This window comes from Bombus affinis, chromosome 14 (genome assembly GCF_024516045.1).
Source record: "Bombus affinis isolate iyBomAffi1 chromosome 14, iyBomAffi1.2, whole genome shotgun sequence".
In the NCBI taxonomy this organism is placed as follows: domain Eukaryota; kingdom Metazoa; phylum Arthropoda; class Insecta; order Hymenoptera; family Apidae; genus Bombus; species Bombus affinis.
The window spans coordinates 4,321,945-4,344,294 of record NC_066357.1 but is presented as its reverse complement, the minus strand read 5'-3'; the positions used below and the strand labels follow the sequence as shown (position 1 = coordinate 4,344,294).

General features: G+C 38.8%; 1 protein-coding gene across 4 annotated transcripts in view; it reads right to left on the bottom strand.

Moving 5' to 3' along the window:
* The window catches only part of LOC126923912 (ras-related and estrogen-regulated growth inhibitor-like), an 81,486-nt gene that overhangs the window by 45,206 nt on the left and 13,930 nt on the right, over positions 1–22,350 (bottom strand). For 3 of the 4 annotated variants that reach the window (XM_050737859.1, XM_050737858.1, XM_050737857.1), the window contains 2 exons: positions 19,667–19,723; positions 3,804–3,880 (listed from right to left, as the gene is read on the bottom strand). In XM_050737859.1, coding sequence (XP_050593816.1) covers positions 3,804–3,880; positions 19,667–19,723 — 134 coding nt within the window. The remainder of the gene's footprint in view (positions 1–3,803; positions 3,881–19,666; positions 19,724–22,350) is intronic. The other variant, XM_050737860.1, reaches the window with a different exon arrangement.

The window sequence follows — 22,350 nt, the reverse complement described above, 5'->3', positions numbered from 1 at the left end:
GAGTTCAACGACCGAGCGAAACGACCGATCAACGAGATCGATCGAAACCCACTAACGGTACCCGCTCCGTCTCCAAATCTTCGCTATAAAAACAACCGTGAAGAAAAAAGAAGCAACGAAAACAAAAACAAAAAAAGAAAAAAAAACAGAGAGAAGCAAGACGAAGAGTGAAAGACCATCGCCAACACCTCTGAAACATCGGAACGGACATTCCGAAAGGCGCACGACATCCGAAAAAGGGGCGGCTGGCAGAGGCAGGCGCGGTGTCATCGACTCCGGAGGATCGACGACGCAATCGATGCGTCGTCTCTCGTTTGAACCGGCCTGACCTTACTTAACCCAAATCTCCGCGGAATCGGCCGGTTTCAGGTCGATCGTCCCCCCAGACCTGACCTCCCTTAACCCGATTCTTCTAGAATACGGTAACGAACCCGCACGCGAAACACGTCGAAGCGGAAATCCTACGACAAGGCCCGTTATCCGTGGTATTTGAATTGAATAACGATCGCCTTTAAATTCGAATCTAGGCGACCGTGGCTACGAGCTCGCGCGTGCGCCTTGTGACTTTCATGTACACACGGTTACGTGTACCGACGTAGGAGAAGCCGAGTGGCTAAGCCACGTTCGCGGAACGCCGTGTTCACCTGTCGCTGGTAGAGCGGAATCCTCATTGGGATTCCGCCATGCGGTCTTTTTCTGTTATAGAAGTGCCGAGAGAGGGACCATTGTTCTCGACATCGTAAATTATTGCCACCGGTCGCAAATCGAGGCAGAGCTTTAAAAACCGTGCATAAATCATCGTGTTATTAGAAGGTGAGGCTGGGACCGTCGTTGTTTAATGCTTGGCCCATTATATGGATAATATCGGTATAGGGTTTCAGTGGAGCAAATGGGGCAAATTCGTGTAACCGGAGAAGGAATTTCGGAATTGGGTATACGCCAGGTGGAATTTTAGTTATGGCGAGGAAATTGTGGGAAATCTGTGCGGGAATTCGGTATGCGATGCGCCGGCACATCGGTTGGGGTAGAGCGAGGAGAATTTGCTTTTTAAATTCTACAGATTAGAGCTTAAATATCGAGGCCTTCTCAAACATTACGAACAATTATAAAGGACAGTATTTTGATATTATTGAATGGGAACATATATAATGCAAGAAGATAAAACAAACTTCTCTGTATATTTTACAAACAGCAATCGGATTCCCAAGAATATATCGTTGTAAATATTCGAAATTCCTGTGGACAATTATAAATTGATCCTCTCCGCTGTAGTTGTTACTTTTCTATCAATCTATCCAAAAAGATATAAACACGAGGAAGAAGCGAGGAGAGAAGAGCAGAGTAAAATACGTTAAACTTAATCCCAACAAAGAGCATGAAACGGCGAGCAAAAAATCAGAGACCGATCCTCGTGATCGTCCCATTGCAACCTTTAATCGCTTGAAAATCGCGATAATCGATCGATGACTTCTCTATTGAACAATGAACTCGAGTTTCCCCGGGGAGAAACGTTCGCGATAGAATCAGCGACGACTTCATCAAGAACAGAGGTGCTCTGTTTGTGTCGGCGAATTCCAGGACGAGGAACGTACGAGCAGAAAGCTAGGCTAAATGAAAAATAGCGTATCGCGAGACGCGGAGTTTGTCCAGCAAGCAAATGATTCATCGTGACTTTCACAATGAACGCGACGCGAGATCAGCCAAGGGGAGAAAGGAAAGAAGGAGCGAGGAGGACGAAGGAAGAAAAAGCGTGTTCTGCGCGCTTTGGCCCGCGAACGTCTCGCGGTGCTGAAATAGTCGATGTTTACAGGCGTCGACGGAAGATAAATATAAAAGGCGCCGATGCCATGCGCCGTCGCGAAAAAATGCAAAAGGAAACGCAAGCACGGGGAACGCGTTTACCCTAACCGTTGCGAGATGTTTCTATGCAAGACGAAACAGACTTTCGAGCAGAATGTGGACTTCTGTTGGTCGTCGTTGGTCCTCGACGCTGATCGACAACGATGTTCGATCATCGGTGTCGACGACTACTAACCTAGACGACTTCGACAACCGCGTCGATGCGTTTCGTTGTTTTCGTGCTTCTTCGGAGGATGGCGAGTAAATTGGGGTTCGGGGTGATTAACCTTGGAATTTGGAATGTTATTTGGGATTAAAAAAGTTAAGAGTCGAGTGGCGGTCTCGTTGCATCCGACGATAACACGGTGTCATTACGTATCTGTTTTATCAGAAGTCAATATTGATCACGTATCAGAGTTGAAGTGGATATATGCGTATGTACGTATAGGTTAAACGATAACGAAAACGACGCAATCTATATCGCATTCGAGTCAAATAAGATCACGCTGTATATATAGAGCTCGTGCTTCATTTGCTATATTAATTCAAACAAGTTAATACTTTCTCGCGAACTACGAATGTTTATGCATCGTATTATACGTTGATTAATTTAAACTTCCTGTAAGTATTACGCTCTAATATTTATAACTTACGTAATATATAATACAAAAATTTGTGGAACATACACGACGTTCGAAAACATACAATGTATAAATAAAACAAAAAATTGAATATGAACTCGCGTATTTACCCCGATTTATTCATAACCCTTCTACCCCATCTTCAACCCCTTCAAACCTATCGAATACAATTTCTTTCGAACCTATGTCATTTTCTACGAAACAATCTTTAACTAGAACGAGACTGTCTAAAGAATGTTAACAAATTCACGGTGGAATTTGACAAAAACCGCGACGCTGGCGAGACAGCAACATAAAACAGAAATCAAAGACCGACGATCCTGTTGTAACCGTGGATAATTTACAACCGACCACGAGACTGGGCATAACTCACGCGGGCAAATCAGTCTGTCAAATAAACGTACGGCCGTAAATGTACATTTTCACCGCGCTCGCGTCCGAGTGAGATTTTAGCGCCAATCTATGTCGTGTATCCATCAATAATCCCGCGGGATCATTAGGCGCTGACTTCTTTCCGCCGTCGATCGCAGACGAAAAAAATCTTCGTGATAATTTGCGATCGGCAAATCGGGTTCGTTAAGCTCTATGTCCAACTTCCGAGATATCGAAGTACGATCTTTTTTTCTCTCCCTCTCTCTCGTTTCCCGTATTAGAGAAATTGATCGCTTCGTGTTGATTTCCTGCTTTTTTCGTGATTAGTGAAAATGTTAACGAGTTGAGTGAATTGAATCGTGGAATTTGAAACGGAAAATTTGTAATCGCAGTAAAGACAAAATACGTAGCTTTTCGTTGGTTTTGATATTAACCCCAAGAATTTTGCTAGGCATGGAATAGCTTCTTAGGGAACTTCCAAATTTTGCATTGTTATGTGTGTGTGTGTGAGTGAGAGAGAGAGAGAGAGAAGCTGAATATTTATTTAGTATAGCAGTGTAATCTTGTTTGAAGACTTAAATAAACACTAGCTATTCGCTCAGTTTGATGTAAAATATTGAACTATTGTACATAATTTGTGTTTAGTGAACCTCATTCGCGTATTGCAAAGTTACAGTTCGCATTAAATTTCAATAAAAATATATTATTTATAACCCAAACATTAATACGTAATAACGATTCATTTAAATCAGAATAATGAAGCTTCCATGAAAATGTAAAATTATTTCGATATTTTACATTTATAAATTACATCTATTGTCATATGGAATCATATTGTGTAAAAACTAACTTCATTCATAGAATGAATAAACACAAGCTCCTCGAACAAACAAAAATTCGTCGAACTGCTCTGAAAGTGGAACGAACGTTTAAAAACGACAAAGAACTTACCTCGCACCTGGAAGTGTCCAGTATCTCCACCTCGGTACTAACGTTATCGATGGTAACGCTGTGCCGGTACAGGAAATCTGTAACAGAGAGAACGAGATTACGCTGACTCGCCTTGATGAATGATAGCACCGGGGCGTTCCTGAATATCCCTATCGCCGCGTTTCGTCTACAGGGTTAGCGAGAGGATTCTAAACCCAGGGAAGACGTACGAGCTCGTTCGCCACGAATAATGAAATCGATCCGTCAGTCCTCTTCGAGGATCGAAGGAGAGAAAGAGAGAGAGAGGAAGAGACTTTACGCTGGTTAGCGAACGAGTAATCGTCGGATCTAGCCTAGCGTCCTTGGTCGGTTGATCTATGAAACGATAAATGAAACTGAACACCAGGAGAAAGAGAGATCGATCTTGAGTGGCACTAGACCCTGGTATTAATGCTAGTGAGAACCGAGAAGTTGCCGGACTAAATCCCTGTTAATTCTTGAAATCGTTCCTGTTTCATCTTCGATCCTGGTTCTCCGGCTGAGCCAGGTGGTGATTTACGTCTGTTATTTATTCGCTGTCCTCAAGCGCCATAGACAGAACTTTCTAGCAAACTGATCGACCAAATGGAGGAAATTGAAAATCGCGATTAATCAGGGACAGGTAAAAATCCAGGTGAGACACGCAGGCAAGCGTTTCGAGATCGACTGCGAGGATATCTGGAACGATAGGCCGGTAGCCGGATTTGTGCTTCGTTAAAACTTTGAACTTAAAATTTGATACTACGACCGTCAGAATGTAGGGTAAGTAGTTTGGTAATTGGGAGTTTTATGTTGGTCTGCGCGAGTGGTTTAGTAGTTTGCAGCTATTTGAACGTAAAATAAGTAGTTTAAGAAACCGTTAACGCGCTTGTGCAGTACACTGTTGTTCCATTAGAAATACAAGAGCTTAATGTCTTTTATTATATGATGCTATTAGTACGCGTTTAATAGGTATCATCAGACAGGATTTTAAGATAATCGTAGCTTAATGAAATGTTCACACCAATAAAATATATAAATCAAATTCATATAACAATTCTCGTAAAAAGTTTTCATCAAATTCTAGAGATCACAGAAATCTTATAAATTACTAATAAAACAGTTAATATCTAAATGTGATTCCATGTGAAAGTTTGACGAAAAAGAACGACGAAATTTATGAAACATTCTAAAACATCGTTATGATTGCGATTGAGAAAGATAATTCGAAGACGATCTGTTTAATATTTTGTCCACGTTTTTTCTATATTTTAGCTCATTTCTTCTATCTTCCAGCTATCTCTTTGCATCTCTACAGATGTTATTCTAACTACACAAATAGAGAAAATCGGAATTGATGATTAATTCAAGGAAGATAAGAAACTCGACTTTAGGTAGAGGAATCCCACGCGCTCGTTAGCCGAACTACGTTGTTCTTACATGCAGCAACTGTGAATATCGAACAGAGATTTTCCCGCGAATAGAAAACGCGGCTAATGCGCGAAAGTCTCGGACCAGTTACTAACGACAATTCCGATTTGACGCGCTGACGCCGGGCGTCGCGCCGCTCTGTCATTACGCCGCTCACTGACAATGACGCGTTGACTTTCGCCATCGAGTCACGATGCAGGTCCTTAACATCCTTCGAAAAATCCATTTTCAAATCGTGACACTCGTTAAGCAGAATCTATTCAATGATTCAAGTGAATAGTTAATTAACTGATAATTACGGTTTCTGTCTTATTTATAATTGTGAAATGGTTAACTGATAACCGTAACTAGCTTCTTTTTGATATTATTCTAATATTATTGTGGATTGTTTCGAGTCCATTCGCGGGCTTAAATTTTCGTGAAAAAAACAAAAATTCAATATAAAGTGTATCAACAATCTCTGTTCTTACGATTTGTTGCACGATTAACATTGTTAATTTCAATTATTTATTTTCGAAAATCACTAGTCGTGAAATACCATCGTAAGTAACTTGAATGTTAAAATAATTTTTAGTTTCGCGAATTCAGATGAGATTTAATAATACTTGATCGTAATTTTAATTTTCATAATCTTTATGCGCCGTAATTTATAATTCCAGGAGCTAAAATATGAAAAATGTCTCGTTCTACCAACTACAAGCAGTTCTGCTAAATATCAAACTATACGAGCAAATTTCCTTTTATTTCTACAAAAAGAAAGGGAAAGAAAAGCTTCAACTTCATCAGGAAACCTTCTAACACACGGCTCTCCTTATATAGAACCTTTAAACGAAATTAATAAATTAATATTCGCTACGAAAGAAGGAAATGTATTTGCTCGCAAAAGAAACGCGAGGCTGCGCCGAGCACAGTAGCTCTGGCAAGGCGGATACAATAAATAAACGATAAACGAACTCATAAACACCTCGTTGGGAACGATGTCGAAACATTGAACGCGCGGAAACAAGCAAATAAGGATGCTCGTTGCATTAGCGGCCGTTACGCTCGAGAAAGTTTTATTGCCGGACAATGCTGATAGGGAAGCGATTTGACCAAGTGGAGCGGTGGAGAATTTATTGCCATCGCGCAGAAAAATGTTCACGGGATGCCAGCCCGAAGACTTTCAGTAATCGAGACTCTTTAAAGCGATATCACTTAGAGATTGGTGCGATTGCCTCGCTCGCTTAAACGCCATTCGCGTATCGATGAATCGGATAAATTTTCTTTCTAATACACGGTTACTAGACGTCAATTGCTGCAGCGTTAGATCAAACGATAATAAAGAAGGGATGTTGAAACATTATAAATGGATATTATTAGGAAGATGTAATCTCTTTTTAATCTTTTTAATCGTAACCTTAATTAATTCTAATTTTTTATGCCCTGATGGTACATTCAAGTGTATCATTTGTATTAAAATGTTAACATGAGCCGAGTATATATAGAGCACCTAGACGTGCAGATAAATTAGTTAAAAAAGGTATTTGTATGTACCATTACTCTGCAATGAAACGTTTCTTACCAGGTGCCACATTTCATTTTGGTAGCATCAATTCTTGTACAGAAAAACTTGGTTTATCCATGCCACGTTTATACGAACAACTTAAATTATTTAGCATGTGCCAAATTAGACGAACAAGATATTATTCAGTTATGTCAACTCACTACTGCGCCTCTGTTGGCCAAACTACGCTTCAGCATACTTTCAATTGTACTGTTATACGAACGCCTATTCCAAACTCGTACGCGTTCGATACGTAACTGAGTGTTTGGGCCGAAATTGTTGTTCGACCTCAGGTATCCGACCGTCGGTTCCTATTATCGGAATTGATAGGAGCAGTTGGCGGGGATATCTATTATTATTGAAGCTCGTCGAGCATGTTTGCAAAAACAAGGCGTTAGTGTAAACATACGAAAGTACCAAATGAAATTTAATATACCTGTACTTTAATTAATTAATTCGTATATACAGATTATAACAGAATATGCGAGGCCCACTTCGAGAGTTGATTGTACGTTTAGCAAACGATGAAAAAAATTCGTATAAAATATATGTTCCATCTGGCTTCGTTTATGAGATATGACAAATTTTAAATGGAGGAAATTTTATCAAAAACGTTGAAATATTAAGGTTTACAATTGAACAAGCTTTTCAACAAATTTGTTAAACATCAAGAACCATCCAGAATGTAACCGGATCCATGACAAGACGTCTACAGACTCTCCTTAACCCGCAAGTGTATTTTAATTAATTTGCCATTAATCAGATTAATTTTTAAATTGTTTAATAGCCACAGATATTTATCTATCATTTTTAGCATCTTCCGTGCAGATAATTAGATAAGACAAAATCAATGTATATCTGTATGTACTTCTCTCATTATTTTTAAGTTGCACAATCAGTTCAGACCCGAAGTGGGTCTCGCGTGTTCTGTTACAACCTGTATAAATGTTATAAAAAAATTTTTCAACCTCAAAAATGCATGTAAAGACATCTAAAATACCCAAAGTATAATGCTTGTTATAGTATTTAATATATAATAGGAGAAACGATCTCCTACCTAAATTCCATTTTTATTTATCTTCACAAAGATATGGATAAAAATAATAAATACGTAAATGAACAGAATGATAAACATGAATAAAAATATGCATAAATATTCTCGGTCCGCTCATAAAAATTTAGATCTGCATAAAGATGTTCACTCTACTTGCCAAAAAAATCCCACGATCGATTGGATAACATACAAAGATTCTTTTATCCGCGGAAAAATCGCATCCGGCGATCGAATCGGCCGGTAGTCGCGTGCGATCGTAGATTTTCTCCTGGCGCGGGCGCGCGTCACGCGTGAGACGAATCGAAAATACGCCTGGTGATTCCCGCGGTCCCTTTCGCGTGCACTTTCGTTCGTGCACGCTTGAGGATCACTTTTCCGAAGAAACGCCCTCGAACGGTGAAAGCCGCGCGTGGGTCAGTCGATTATTTCCTCGAGGGCGCCGCGTGTGGGTGATGACGCGACGAAAAAAAATCGCCAGGCTTTAATAGAAACTTAATTTCGTGTCTGCCAATCGCGTCTTCCGCGTCTATCGGGTGAAACGTAGCGAATTGCCGGCACCAGACGGTGCGTATTATCAGTTTCACCGGAGTCGAGGCTTATCAGGCTTCTCTTTAGCCGTTTCATTGTTGGTGTTCCAGCTGGTCTTTGCGTGGAGAATTACGTGCTTGTTAGGCTCGTTAGATAGTAAAATTGTTTCTGTACGAGGAGAGAAATAAGAGGAATATTTGCGGTGATATAAGAGATTATCTTTGTAAGTTGGATCTAATAGTTGAAAAAGAGTGTAATAGTTTTTGTTCGTGATCTTTTGATTATAATTTTAAGTGCAGTATTTTTTACGTGTGATAATTTCTAATTTTAAGAAACTCACAAAAGTTCGTATGAAATAGGTCTCGTACAGATCGTAATAAGTTTCATTAAATGGCCAATTAACTTACATAATTCAGTAAGAAAGGCTTTTAGGGTATACGTCTTTTTGGAACAAAATTAATATTCGTTGATGAAAATTCGATAGAAATTCGAAGGATTTTTGTAATAATGTGAAACGTTATATTTCTAAATTTATCTCATATACATTTATGAAAAATATAAAAAGAGATAGATGATGAAGTAGATAAAGAAACAAGCTAAAATATAAGCAAATAGTGTATTTTAATTAATTTGCCATTAATCAGATTAATTTCTAAATTGTTTAATAGCCACAGATATTTATCTATCATTTTTCTGTCTATTACATGAGAGTCTCGTATCGAGGTAATAAATGCAGGTTAGATTTGTTTGGGTTTGACTGTAATGAATATTCAACGACGTAGTAATGAATTATGTATGAATGATACGAGGAATGAATTTCGAGTACATAGAAGTTTCAATACATCGCTTATACATTACGACACATTATGTATAAGCATTGCAGTGTGTTTTCTACAGAACAATTTTATACCATTTCACTATTTTGGAAAATTCGTTTCGGGAAACTCGTTCTATAGAGACTATACATATTGAAATAAACTGTCTATATACAGATACATAGTAAATGAAAGAAAGAAATGTTAAATAAATGTATTTTATTAATCAAAACAAATTGTATATCGAGCAATTGACCTAATAAAACGAAAGAATAATTTTTCGCGAAATCCATATCTGCTTACGTACAATACTACGTGACCCACCGATCGAACACGAGTGATCTATGGATCGTTCGGGATGCACGATCTAATCTTTGCCGAGTCCAATTCTTGGACCACGAACGAGACGTTCCCATCCACGAAACCTAGACGACGACACACGGTACACTTGCCGTGGCTGACTTTCTAATTCATCATCCAGAATTATTCCACGCAATATGAGCGTCGGTGAAACGGATTTGCATTGTTAATCGAAAAATCGAAACGATCACGTAGCGTACACGCGGCTCCCTCGCAGCTACAAACGAAAAGTATCGATTATTGCTCGTGATCATGAAGAAACGATATCTCTTGTCATTACCTATCGAACTTATTGCCAATAAGAATCGTCGACCTCGTTCCTACTCTTCGAGGAGGAATCGAATTTAATTCGTGCCTGTGTATATTCGATTGACCATTACTTTCTATCCATGCAGATTGTTCTGTCGGAGAACGGGTAATCAATCGCGAGTGCAATCCGGATAAAGCTCGACCTCGCGCGATTGATCGAAAAATTCGCGGGATTTCTGCAGGAGAGGAGAAAACTCGGCTTTCTATTTCATTAGTTATTGCAAGGAGCGAATTTTCCTCGGGCAAGTAGGCAAGTTTTCTTTGTGGCAGTGACATACGTAATTATTGGACATTTTATATAACTTCCGTGGGATGTGTAATTACGTAACATTGATTCGATTTGCTGCTATTCTTTCACTTGCCAACTGGTGAAATTTGGCGAATATCTTTGTAATAGAGGCTGATGAAAATTTCGATGGAAGAAAAGATTCGTTCGTGTCCTTGAACGTAAAAAGGAATCTACATATTATTATCAGAAGATTGTCCTAAGTTCAATATTCTAACAAAAGAAGCTCGAAGTGAATATTCGTAAAACTAACAATGTTTTATTTAACAAAGAACACGAAAATTTATTATCACGCAGGTATATATTTACTGTAAAACAGAATTGGACGAACTGCAAACAAAATAAAAAATTTGGCTGCCTATTTAGTTACTATTCTTTCCTATGATATTAAGAAAATTTAATTACCATCATAAAAATATATTTTGAAAGAAATAAACGCTACTATTGGGTTCGTAGCTAACCTGTAGTTACATTACAGGTTAAATAACACCATAAACATTTCCTGTCCGGTTTACAGCTACGACCCTCTCATGGTCGCGCTCTATCTGGAGCATGGAATAATTGCCCTGTATACTGTCCCTGGTTTCGTTCCAGTTTTTCATCTATCGACCATACACGGGGCATTGGCTCGTCGCTGACAACGTCATCCGTACTCGGCTTTAAGGGTCGATTAAGCGATTATCCCTCCCTGGATCGGTACGCGTCAGATTATCCGCTTCCTGGTTTCATTTAACACCGATTACCCGTCTTTCCACCGTGAAATTTATTAAATTTTCGCTCTTTTTATGTAAATTAGTTTTTATACTTTACCTTTATACTTATACTGCGAGGAAAGTGGAAATTTGAATTGCCCGCGTTCCTGCGGAGCAAAAGTCCATATCAACGAATTTAACGATTCGTAGCTATTTTATGTTTCAGAACTCAAACGTCGTTCCAATTATTTGAATTATAGAATTAAAAATACATTAAAAAGGGATAAAATACTATAAAGATTTTATGAGAGCAATCATACGTAGGTACTCGGGCAGAGTCTACCTTCTAGTGTTCATTTGTCCCGGTCGGATCGGAGCAGATGCCGCGTCACAGAAATGGCTGTAACTTTGAAAAATTCCTTTAAGGGCATATTCTTGAATATCTAAACTTCGGAAATATGAAAAAAAAGATTTTCGATTTTTTCAAATTTGTAGACTGGAATACCCCCTTAATGCATATCGATATTGATAACGTGCCTGACGCATCTATATGTTAGAATTTCCTACAAAATTTAGATAACGTAAGGCTAGAATTCTTTGGATCAAGTTAACCAGCTATAAATGTCTTTATAAATAAGTAACTCGAGAATTTTGCACTCTCCTCGTAAACGATTTTTCTCGTAATTCGCTAAACTCCACTCTTAAGCGACCCACATTCGAAGTAGCTTATTCAAGTCGATATTATCGGCGTGATAAACGGTGAAATATATCGTGTACATTGACAGTTCGACTATCGTAGTTTCAAGTTATTCTATTCTATTTTTACCATCGAATCAATTACATACAGATTTCAGTTGTATTTTTAACGATTCAAAAAGTACACAAATAATATATATACATTGGGTGGAAAATGTTTCAATCGCGTTCTAGATATCGGATCTATTTTTACGTGAAAAGTCAACTTCTACCCGTCCGTGCGATACTTTCGCTCGCAACCTTGTGCCTTTATAAGCCAAGAAAACAGAATTTTTCTTAACTCGCTGAAGCGTTCGTAGAAACGAAAGGGTAAATACCCGTAATCACGAGTCAATGAAGTTTCTTCTCTCTCGCTAATCGACGTCATCACGTGTATTATCTACGGAACAGTTCACTGAATATCGCAAATCGATCGATTCACATTGTCAGTGACCGTATCACGAAGAAGGGATGAGAAAACTGGACGTTATAGACTTAAAAGAGGTGGTTGGATGGTTCTAAACGAGGGTCCAGAACGGTGTCATGGGACATGCGACATTAGAGGCCTACGGCGACACTCGAGTTTCTCTAATCCGGTTGATCAATCAGTTCCAGCAGAGTAATTTCGTGATATATGTAGTTAATCGGTTAAGAACGCGGTGTTTTTCCAGCGATATATCTTCCAGCTGGACGGAATAATTCCGGCCCGATTAACGAGTAACGCGGAATCGTAAATTTCGGTTTTATAAACTGTTGGCGCTTTTCGATCGAGCCTAGCGACTCGTTTGATCTCTTCCTGAGATCCTTACGGTATATAATCCGCGGTTATGTCGACGCTTGAAATACGGTTCGATCGTGAAAGAATTTCAAAGATTTATCGACTGCTGAAGCATCGAGGAAGATAGGGCGGACTGCGTAAATCTGGCTTTTTTCCGTAGACGTCTTATTACGCGAAAAAGAAATAACACCGATACTTCCTTAACCTGGTTCTTCGAATTAAAGCTGAATAATTTTCGAGCATACGTAGCGTCTATTACTGATTATTCAGAAAGGTGAAACGAACGAAGATAGAAATAGAGAAAGAAGCATGTCGAAGAATCAGACTGAGAAATTGTCGCTTTATGAATGAACGATTTATGAATCAAATATTTGGTTCCTTTATATCTTTCTACATACTTATTTCACGGTAATCGCTTCATATAATTTCTGAATACATTTTGCTTGAATAAAACAAAGAATATAATTTTGACTAGCTTTCGAACTTGAATACTCCACTGTTTTATGTATATTTTATTTAAAAAATGTGCTACGTTATGAACTTTTACCAACACGCATTTTTATATTTTTATATAAGAAAATTATTAACATATTAACACTATATCATACTGTATTATATCATGTAATGTTATAATAATAGTATACGTACTTATACCTAAAACACTGTTGTACGAGCAATTTTTAAGTATTCGAACTGGAAACTGTTACAAGGAACAACTACGATATGATCTAAAACTTACAGAGTTAAGACAGCATATATCTCTAACGAACCACCCTGTGTAACTGCTAGAAACCATCGTGAAAAATGAAAAGAAAGTATGGAAAAATCGTCAACATCGAACTACCCAGCTATTAACGCACTCCACTTCCTTCGAAATCTTTGCAAGATTTATCGAATATTGTTCCCGAAGCTAGATTCGCGGAGATAACTGTTTCGACTGATATTCAAGAACGTATAGATCGTCGACGGGACAGGACTTTCATCCACTTTCTTGTCTAGCACCATCCATCAAGCCTTCTAATTACAGCTCTTGAACATTGACCGAGAACGGCGTTAAACACTATCTACGCCCGTTCGCGGCCTTCCGTTCCGTGAAAAACGAACGAGAACCGACGCTCGTAATATTGTTCCGAAGAAACATGCCGCTCTTGCAACCGCGTTTCGTATTGTCAGAGACCACGCGCCCATAGAACGAGAGGAGAAAAGCCAGGACGCGTGCAGTTAGCCAAGAGACCTGCAGGATGTCGTTATATCTCAATCGTCCGCGAGGTTCGCTCGAGATTTCCTCCGCGATAAAAGTTCGTAAAAGTTAACGTCGCGATCGTAATCACCTGCCACAAAGAAAATCGCGGAGCGGAAGTCGAGCTTTACGGTCGTGCTTCCTGTCGACGATTTTTAAATGGATCGTTGGAGATTTTACGAGAAGGTACATTACGTATTGATGCGAACTTTCATATACAGTAATTTTTCTACGATTTTATTCAGGAATAAAGAATAAGGAATAGATCACAGGAATGATCAGCCTGTAAATTTCCCTAAAAATTTTACGCGTATATTTACAAAGGAAAAAACGAAGATTCCCAATAGACGGAAAAGAGGTTTCCATTAATTTTGGAATTTATATTACTTACGATTTGAACTGCGTTCTTTCAGCGTTTGGAATCTTTATAAATGTAAAATAGTAAATGGTAAAAAAATGCGCGCTAGAAATCTATCTTTTTTAACTATTGCGTAATTGGCACTTACGGTTATAACTTGAGATAGAATCTATGTTACGATAGAAAGTCCAAAATGTTAAAATAAATTGTTTTACCACTTACAACATTTTATACGATATTTTATATGGAATTTATTTGTGTTCTTTCATGGCGAAAAGGTCATTGTATCTTACCTTCCACGTATATTTTCTTATCACACCGCCTATTAATTACGTTTCGCACGATAATACTGCATCTCACGTAGAAAAAAGAAGGAATCGCCCCTCGAAACCTAGGAGTTAGATAACCACGTTGCATAACCACACACTCGCAGCTATTAAATCATCGGCAAAGGGAACACGATCTTTATTACTATTTCATAAATCATTCACCGTCCACATAAATATTTCTCCATTTTCTACCACCCGTATACGTTCATGAAAAAAAGGAAAACAAATCGAAATCCGGCAGACCTTGCTCCAAGCACGTACACTCCATTCACCGGAACAAGCTGTTTCCTCAACAGACTCGTACTGGATCAACTCTTGCTCCTCCAAACATCTACCACCCACATGACCCAGTCAAGTTCCAACGAAATCTACGTGCAATGCCCGAAAAGGGCGCCTGCTTAGTGCGGACACGCTGGCTTCGCGATTTTCCACGTAACATCGTTTAACGTGAAATTCTGGTTAAAAGAAGCAAAGAAAGAAGAGGAAGAAGCAAAACGTCGAGCGAAAATAATCGAGCACCATTGAACTTGAACTGCGGTTCAAAGATTCCAGGGGAAGGTCTTGATCCATTTGCAACAATTAATTAGATTCGCTATGCAAAGACCGAATTTGTTGACACTCGAGCTAAGGTTAATAATTAATATTCAAAATTATATTATTCAATCTTGAATCCTCTCTGAACAGCATTCATCTCTTAACGTAACACACGTATCATTAACAGTTGCTGTTCTGAAAGCAATGGACCAGCGTAGCATATATTTCCGCAATTCGTCTAACGGTTACAGCTATTACTCGAAATAGCCTGGACGCGTAGAAAAATTTCACGCTGTTTTACGATCGTCGACGAACTAGTCCAAATGGTCAGCCAGACAAACGCGCCACATTAATTAAAGTAGCTTTATCCGGATCTCTAGGGCAAGGAAAAGCTATCGCGACGATGGGACACACCTGCTTGGATTTTTCCGCGGGCGGATATCCGTGGCGTCTCTCGCACACGGCTGCACGGCAATTATTATAGCAAGATAGCCTGCATGAGTTATGAGAGAGATCTGCATTCTCTTCTCGATCCTCCCCATAGGCTCTATTTCATATCGAGTGTTTAAATCTCCGCCCTCCACTCCTGCCGCGTCCACGTCTTGTCTTTCCTTCTCGTTGCGCGTATTTCTGTAACCGACGCCGGAATACGCCCTCGAGAGATCGACTCGCTATCGTAGCTAGGCGCCATCGTATTTCTGGGCTGTGTTCTTGCCGTTGAGATTACATTTAAGAAGGGAAAGAGTTCAATCGTTCGAGTTCGATTTCGATCATTTTTCGTAAAGTTACGTCCGATGAAATATGCATGCGAGATATTATCTAATTGCTATTTTGACAAATTGAACAAATTTCCTTTGTTCCACTTTCGCAAGTTTCTCACGTATAATTAGAGCACGTTACTGCATCGCAATTACTAAGATCCTTTCTATATCTTTCATAATTATGCTTTAGAATCGTGAATTAAATTTATCCTTTAATTAACGCCTTACATCGATGTTCTGCGTTCTTTCTGTACTCGTAGTTAAATCTCACAAAAAAGAGAAGAAAAAAAGGGAAGAAATATACTCGAATCGCGAGAACAGACCACGGAGATACCTCCTAATCTTAAATTGCGAAGAAGCGTTTCATGAAACCTTCGATGGAAACAACCGCGACAAAATTCAATTAAACGAAACGATCACGCGACGCCATTAACGACGCTGCCAGATCTCTGAGGAGAATCGAAAACACGAACAGGAAACTGTTCGTCAAAGGCGGTCGCGAGAGTCGAGGAAATTAGCTTAAACAACCTCTGAGGAAAGCTGCATGAGAGGCTTCTCTGTATATATATGTGTGTGTATACGCGAGATCTACGTCGCGGCGGGAGAATCGTAAATTGATTGTGCCGGCGAACAGGTAGGCAAGACTTAACGTAATACATTCGTCAGAAAGCAAGAAGGTGAAATCGAGCGATCTCTATTATTTAGCCAAGTGAAAACCGAGACTAAGTCGGAGACCTGGATGTCTTTCTCTCTTTCTGTTTCACCAGCCATTGTAAATCATGGCCTATTATACGCGCAAACGTGTGCATCGGTCATCACCAGGTGAACGTGGGATTCCCTATAACCGGCTGACGCGAATACGACAGCTAATAATTGTTTTAAAGCGCGCTTCTTCGTGTGCATGGCGATACAGGTGTGATGTCGATATGGGAAATCCTTGCGTGTGAACGCTGTGTCCAACTGAAGACACTATACTGAGTATACCATAAAACCATAAGTATTCGGATATTAACTAATTACATTTATCGGAAGACACCATCAAATTTTACTTTACTTGATATTTTATGATATAAAACGCATATCAGAGATACGAAATGATGGACGGAGACGAAATAACAGTAAAACAATAGCAAATTTCTACTTTACTTGATATTTGACGCTATAAGCCACGTATTATGCGAATAAAATAACAGATTCGTAACGAAATAGCTAAAAATTACGACAGTAGTCCTGATACTTACAGCCAGCAGTATGTCTGACGCTTGCAGGAAACTTCTACTTACGGCAGCGGTAACGCGAGTCAGCCGAAAAGATTGACGTTACGATACACGTTGGATTGCATTGTTTTCGAAATTTCTGTACGTAACTGCTAGCGCGAATTCATCGAGCACGGGGTTATAATCGAACGTACCGAGATTACAGGACTGCGCTTTTCGTTTTCTCGATTCTCACGGTCCGCGAGACGATTTGTGTCCGAATGATGAAAGTGGTTGTTGAACGTGTATCACTACGTAGATTGCAGCTACGCAATACGAAAATCCTCACGTAACCCCATGCAAGTTGTTTTCGAGGGACGCGAATGGCGGCGCGCCTCTAGTAGCGCGATTAACAAAAGCGATCTATTAAATGGGCCATTGTGCTGTCCAGAGATGTGAATGACACGGCGCACCGCCACGGGGAAATTAAATTCTCTACCGCACACCGGCGAGATTCGCCGGCCACTGATTGAAATAATACACGCTACGGATAACATTCATGGCTATGGGCGATTTACTATGGGTTCATGGGCCTAGGATTCAAAGATCGCATGTAAAAGATTCTGATTTTGTGAACTTACTGCTCGGGATAATTCGTCTGCCAGTGCAAGAGATCACAGAATATCGAAAACATCGGCCAAGTATTAAATTAATCCTCGCATATTGAGTAACCTCGAAAAGTATTTAGTTACAAGTAATCATGTAGTTTTTGATTTGGATTATGTTTTATCGGTTTCGGAAAAAAGGTTTGGAAAATCGTAAACAAAAGGTTGTAACTTAATGGAGATTTAGCTTAAATTTCGATTTGCATTAAGTTGTACGCATACGGAAAGTAGATTTGAAAAAATTAATATAGACTGATCATGCTTTTAGTTTTCTCTGTAGATTTGAACTTTTTCAGAATGTTGCGCTATTTTTTGATAAAAAACATAGGTTCGTCGAGTATCTAATGAGGAACTAGTACTGTGTAACTTATGGTACTCATCCTGTGTAAAATTACCTACTTGTTTTATAAGCTGTGTTCCTAGTTATCGCAAGCTCAAGAACGTAATCCCAATTTATCCTTGTCGTCTGTCCTATCTCTGCACAACTCGTCCACTAAGAAAATTACATCTACTTTATACATCACGTAACAGCTTCAATGAAATTACATATGTTTCTCTCATCATTACAAATCCATTCAACCTCACAATCAGAATCACAATCATTCGGCAACATTAATCCCTAAATTAGTAACTGCTTAGTAACTGCTAAGAAATGAACACATGCCATGTCGAAATCCTTCGTAATTTCGATTTTTCATTGTAAATGAATCACTTTCAAAATGTTAAACAGAAATATGTTAAGGTTTAGTCAACGAAATCAAGGTACACGTTGTACGAAATAAGTTTCGACTTTACGGATCTCTTGTACTCCCATAACGCGTTTAAAATCTCTCATTCTGAGGGATTTAAAAACTACTTGGACGAAAAAACGAGAAGGTATGCACGAGAGTAAAAATGCAAGGGAACGAATCTTGCTGAAAATCTTGTCGTTGTCCCGGCACGACTCTCGGTATGCATAGCTTAAAGGGGAACTGGAACTCGCAGTAAGGAGTCTAAGATAATCACGTTTATACGACGGTCCGCATTCCGAGAATTCGATACTCTACTACGGGGAAGAAGTTGTTCCATGCTATCCGGAGCCGTTTTCACGATCGTTCAATTTGTACTCACGGCCAGCAATGATCGCTCCCTGAACCGAGCTGTGAAAAAGAAGCAGGTATAATCTCGCCATCTCTCGATCATACGATTCAGATTCCACTTTGTTACGAATTCTCGGAAGAGTTGGAGTTTACAACAAGAAGATTTTTTAATATCGGTCGTACGATTATCTGGGATAGACTTTGCTAAAAGCCAACTATGTAAGAAAGAGAATAGAATTAAAATTTAGAGAATTAGAATTAGAGAAAACAATGGTACATACGTCTTTTAGAAATGGAGTATTATAAATATTAATTGGTAGTTGACAAGCATAGTGAATTGTTTTGGAGTGTATAATTGCTTGATATTACTATCAATGTTAGGGCGATAGAAAGCGATCCTATGACCAGTTACGAATCAAAATTACCTAACATCCGCTAGGTGAGAGTTGATACGTGTGAAAAGTTCGACGAAATCGATGACAACTCGAATATAATAGGAAAGCGCTAATAATTGATTTAAAGATTTTTAATACAGGAAATTACAAGAATGGAAAAAAATAAAAAATATTACCAAATATTCAATTAACTTTCTCCATTCGAAAACTATCTTACCATGATCGAAAATATGATTGAAAATTACCAATAAAACTCGACATCTTATCGTAATTTTATTTACGACTGTACGCTCCAAATTTCATTAAAATTCCATCATTGAGATGTTACATTGTATTATTAATATATCGGAAAAAATGCTTCCAATATACCTTCCTTCAAATCGACGGTACAATTGCAAAGATCCGACCTTCTACAGTGATTTTTCCCAATGGAGACGATCCACGTTCCGTGCCATTAAAACGTAATCTCATATTAGCACGACAAAAAGCGGAGCATTGACGGACTGTAGTCTGGCAAAGCAGAAACACAAAGTAACGTTAGTACGTGTAATAAAGTAATCATCCGATCCAAGGAAGAGCAAAAAGCTGTGCGGGCAAGCTGTTATCCCTGCATATGCTTGAACCGCGATGGTGAATATTACAAAGTGCGGTCGAGTTGAAAGTAACGAGAGAAAAGCCGGCGATGGCTCGATTTTCGAACAACGCGTGGCAAGAACGAGAAAACGGTTACGAAAGATGAGCAAAGAGCGAAGAAGAAAGGGAAAAAAGAGCGACTTACCGCTGGTTGAGCTGTACTCGCCGATGTATCGCCTCGTCAAATACCGCACTACTACGGCTGAAAGGAAAAACGAGATGTTAAACGTGCGAAACATTTTTCACCAGGAAAATACCAAAGCAATCAAAACGATGGACACGCTGTGTCGTTTATTTTAAATGGAAGTTGCTCGTAGTATATAGGAATTTCTTACTATTTATAGTAATTAATTAATGATACTAAGTGTAATAGAAAGTTTCATTTATAGTGCAGCATTTCCTGAACTTTCCTGGGATCTTTTGTTAAAAATACGAGTAAGATACCTTTTTTTTCTTTATATTGAGAACATTTGGAGAAACGTTTGTTATTTTGATTGCTTCGATAGAAATATGTATATATAAGATGATTGTTATGTAATTTTAAATAATTTGATAATAAAGAATGGCACATGATTTAAACTATCGCAATCTATTTAGTTGTTGTCACATGTTATTGAATATTCAAATTAACTTATAATGAGAAAATGAGAAAATTAAAATATTCTAAAATTGCTAGCTTCAGTTTTCAATCAGCTTTTTGTTACGTTTATTCGATTTGATAAAATCGGAGGTGACGCGATTTCATAGTAATTTAAATATATTTTAATCAAAGTTGTCGTCGGTATCAGGCTGAATGAAAGTGTCAGTCGTTCGTTTCTTAGTTTTAACAGGAACTGGTTTATATAAGTGAAAAGCAACTAATTAACTTCTCTGTTTGACTATATCGGATCTTTACGCATTTTTTCCGAAGCATTTCGATCTTATGTTATAAAAACGAAACAGTGTAATTTCCAACGCACTAAATTCTAAATAATAGATCTTTCGGTCTGCTGCTTATATCACGCGAAATAGAATAAAACTTTCATAATCGATAAAATTCTCCTTTAATGACACTAAATACGATACCTCAACATTAAATCTATATATGGTTTTACGTAATTACCTTGTTTGATAAATTTACCTAAAAACTTGCAAATTAGAGATAAGAATGTACAAGAAACCTAGTCTTAACGTCTGCATCGATATACTTTACCAGGACGTGGTCGAAAAATATCTGTTACATATATTTACGTCAATAATTAACGCACTTTTCCTGTCTAAACAAGTTAATTGACGTCGATAAATTTGACAAGTGTATCACCGTCGTTAGAAAGTTACCTGTTAGCACGTACACCGACCATCATACTCGCTATTAAAGGAAATTACAGAAACTCTCTAAGTTCACATTACTAAAATATAATTCATTCAATTGTTTCTTGCAAAATTTTTAATTTCAGATAAGAGTTAGTTTTTATTTTCCTTGCGTTATAATACAAGTTCCATGCTTTAGTCATCGATAATTCTAATCTGAATGTAATTTAAACCTTAGAGCGTTGTAATCACTTATGACTCAACCATTCGATCATTTGATATCATTTGATGAGAAACCACTTGATAAAAATACATATAAACCGATATTATCCATTCTTCGGCCGCTGTCCCTTCATAATCACGTTGTTCCACTCACGCCCTATCGATTCGATTCCCCTCATCCCTATCAAAGCAATGCTGCGAAACAAGCAATAACCGCAACCATATTCATACCGACGGAGATAATAAATAATAATTCGCTCGTCGCCTCGAACGCCTTCGAAGTGGAGGCAAATTAAATTGGTAAGACTCGGGGGAGGATCGGTATATTCACGCTTGGTGGCTTAATTGAATTTTTGCGGATCCTCCGCGAGTGTGTGCGGGGGCGATCGGAGAGTCAGAAAACAGACGGCGTAGAACGATCGTACGTCATTAGCTGCGATAAAAGTATTCTCTTAAGCCAAGACACCACACCTCCTGTCGACAGCTTGCCGAGAAACGCGGTGAAACCCGCCGAGTCGTTCCTCGTGTACCTTTCCGTTTGAACCCTGCAATTTCGCGCGGACCAAGGATCGCGCGCCATCCTATCGATCCGTAATTACACGGCTATAACGACCTAGCACCTCGAAAAATAAGCCAGCCGACCAAAGATCGAACAGGTATAACAAGAGCGAAAAGGGTAGATCCACTTGATAATTTTGGCTGAAGTTGGTAGAAAAATTTCGCGTCAATCCCCTAGAGACAGCGCTCTATTTCGAGGCGGCTTATTTTCCAACGCGTACGATTTCGCGAAAATAACGAAGCTTCGTGAACATTAGCGGTCGTTATTCTCGAGCTCTGGATTCATATTGAAAAAATGGCTTCTGATGTCCACATGGATCAGACCAGTGGAAGAATAGTGGCTCTAAGATTCGATAAACACGGTAGAACTGCGTTTATCTGAACTTGTTGGGAGACAGTTTATATAACTCGAGCTCAGTCACGTTCCTCGCTAGTTATTATTTTTCGTTTACATAATAGAAGCTCGTGTTCCGATACGTGGATCCAGTCGATAAAGATTCAGTTGATCGGACAGTAACTAAATTTCCGTCTCGATAAATTGAATTATATCGTATGAAATCTTCCTTTTTTAACCTACGTGTTCTCCACTCAACTTCTACCAATATGAATCTCATTAATTTCACGAAACTCGAATTAAAGGCGAGATGCATAAAACTTCAATATGTCGAGAGAGTTGCAATATTTAACATCATCTCAGATGGTACCGTTAACGACAGTGAACTTGTACCATTAAAGATAGTGAACTTATGTTGAAAATTG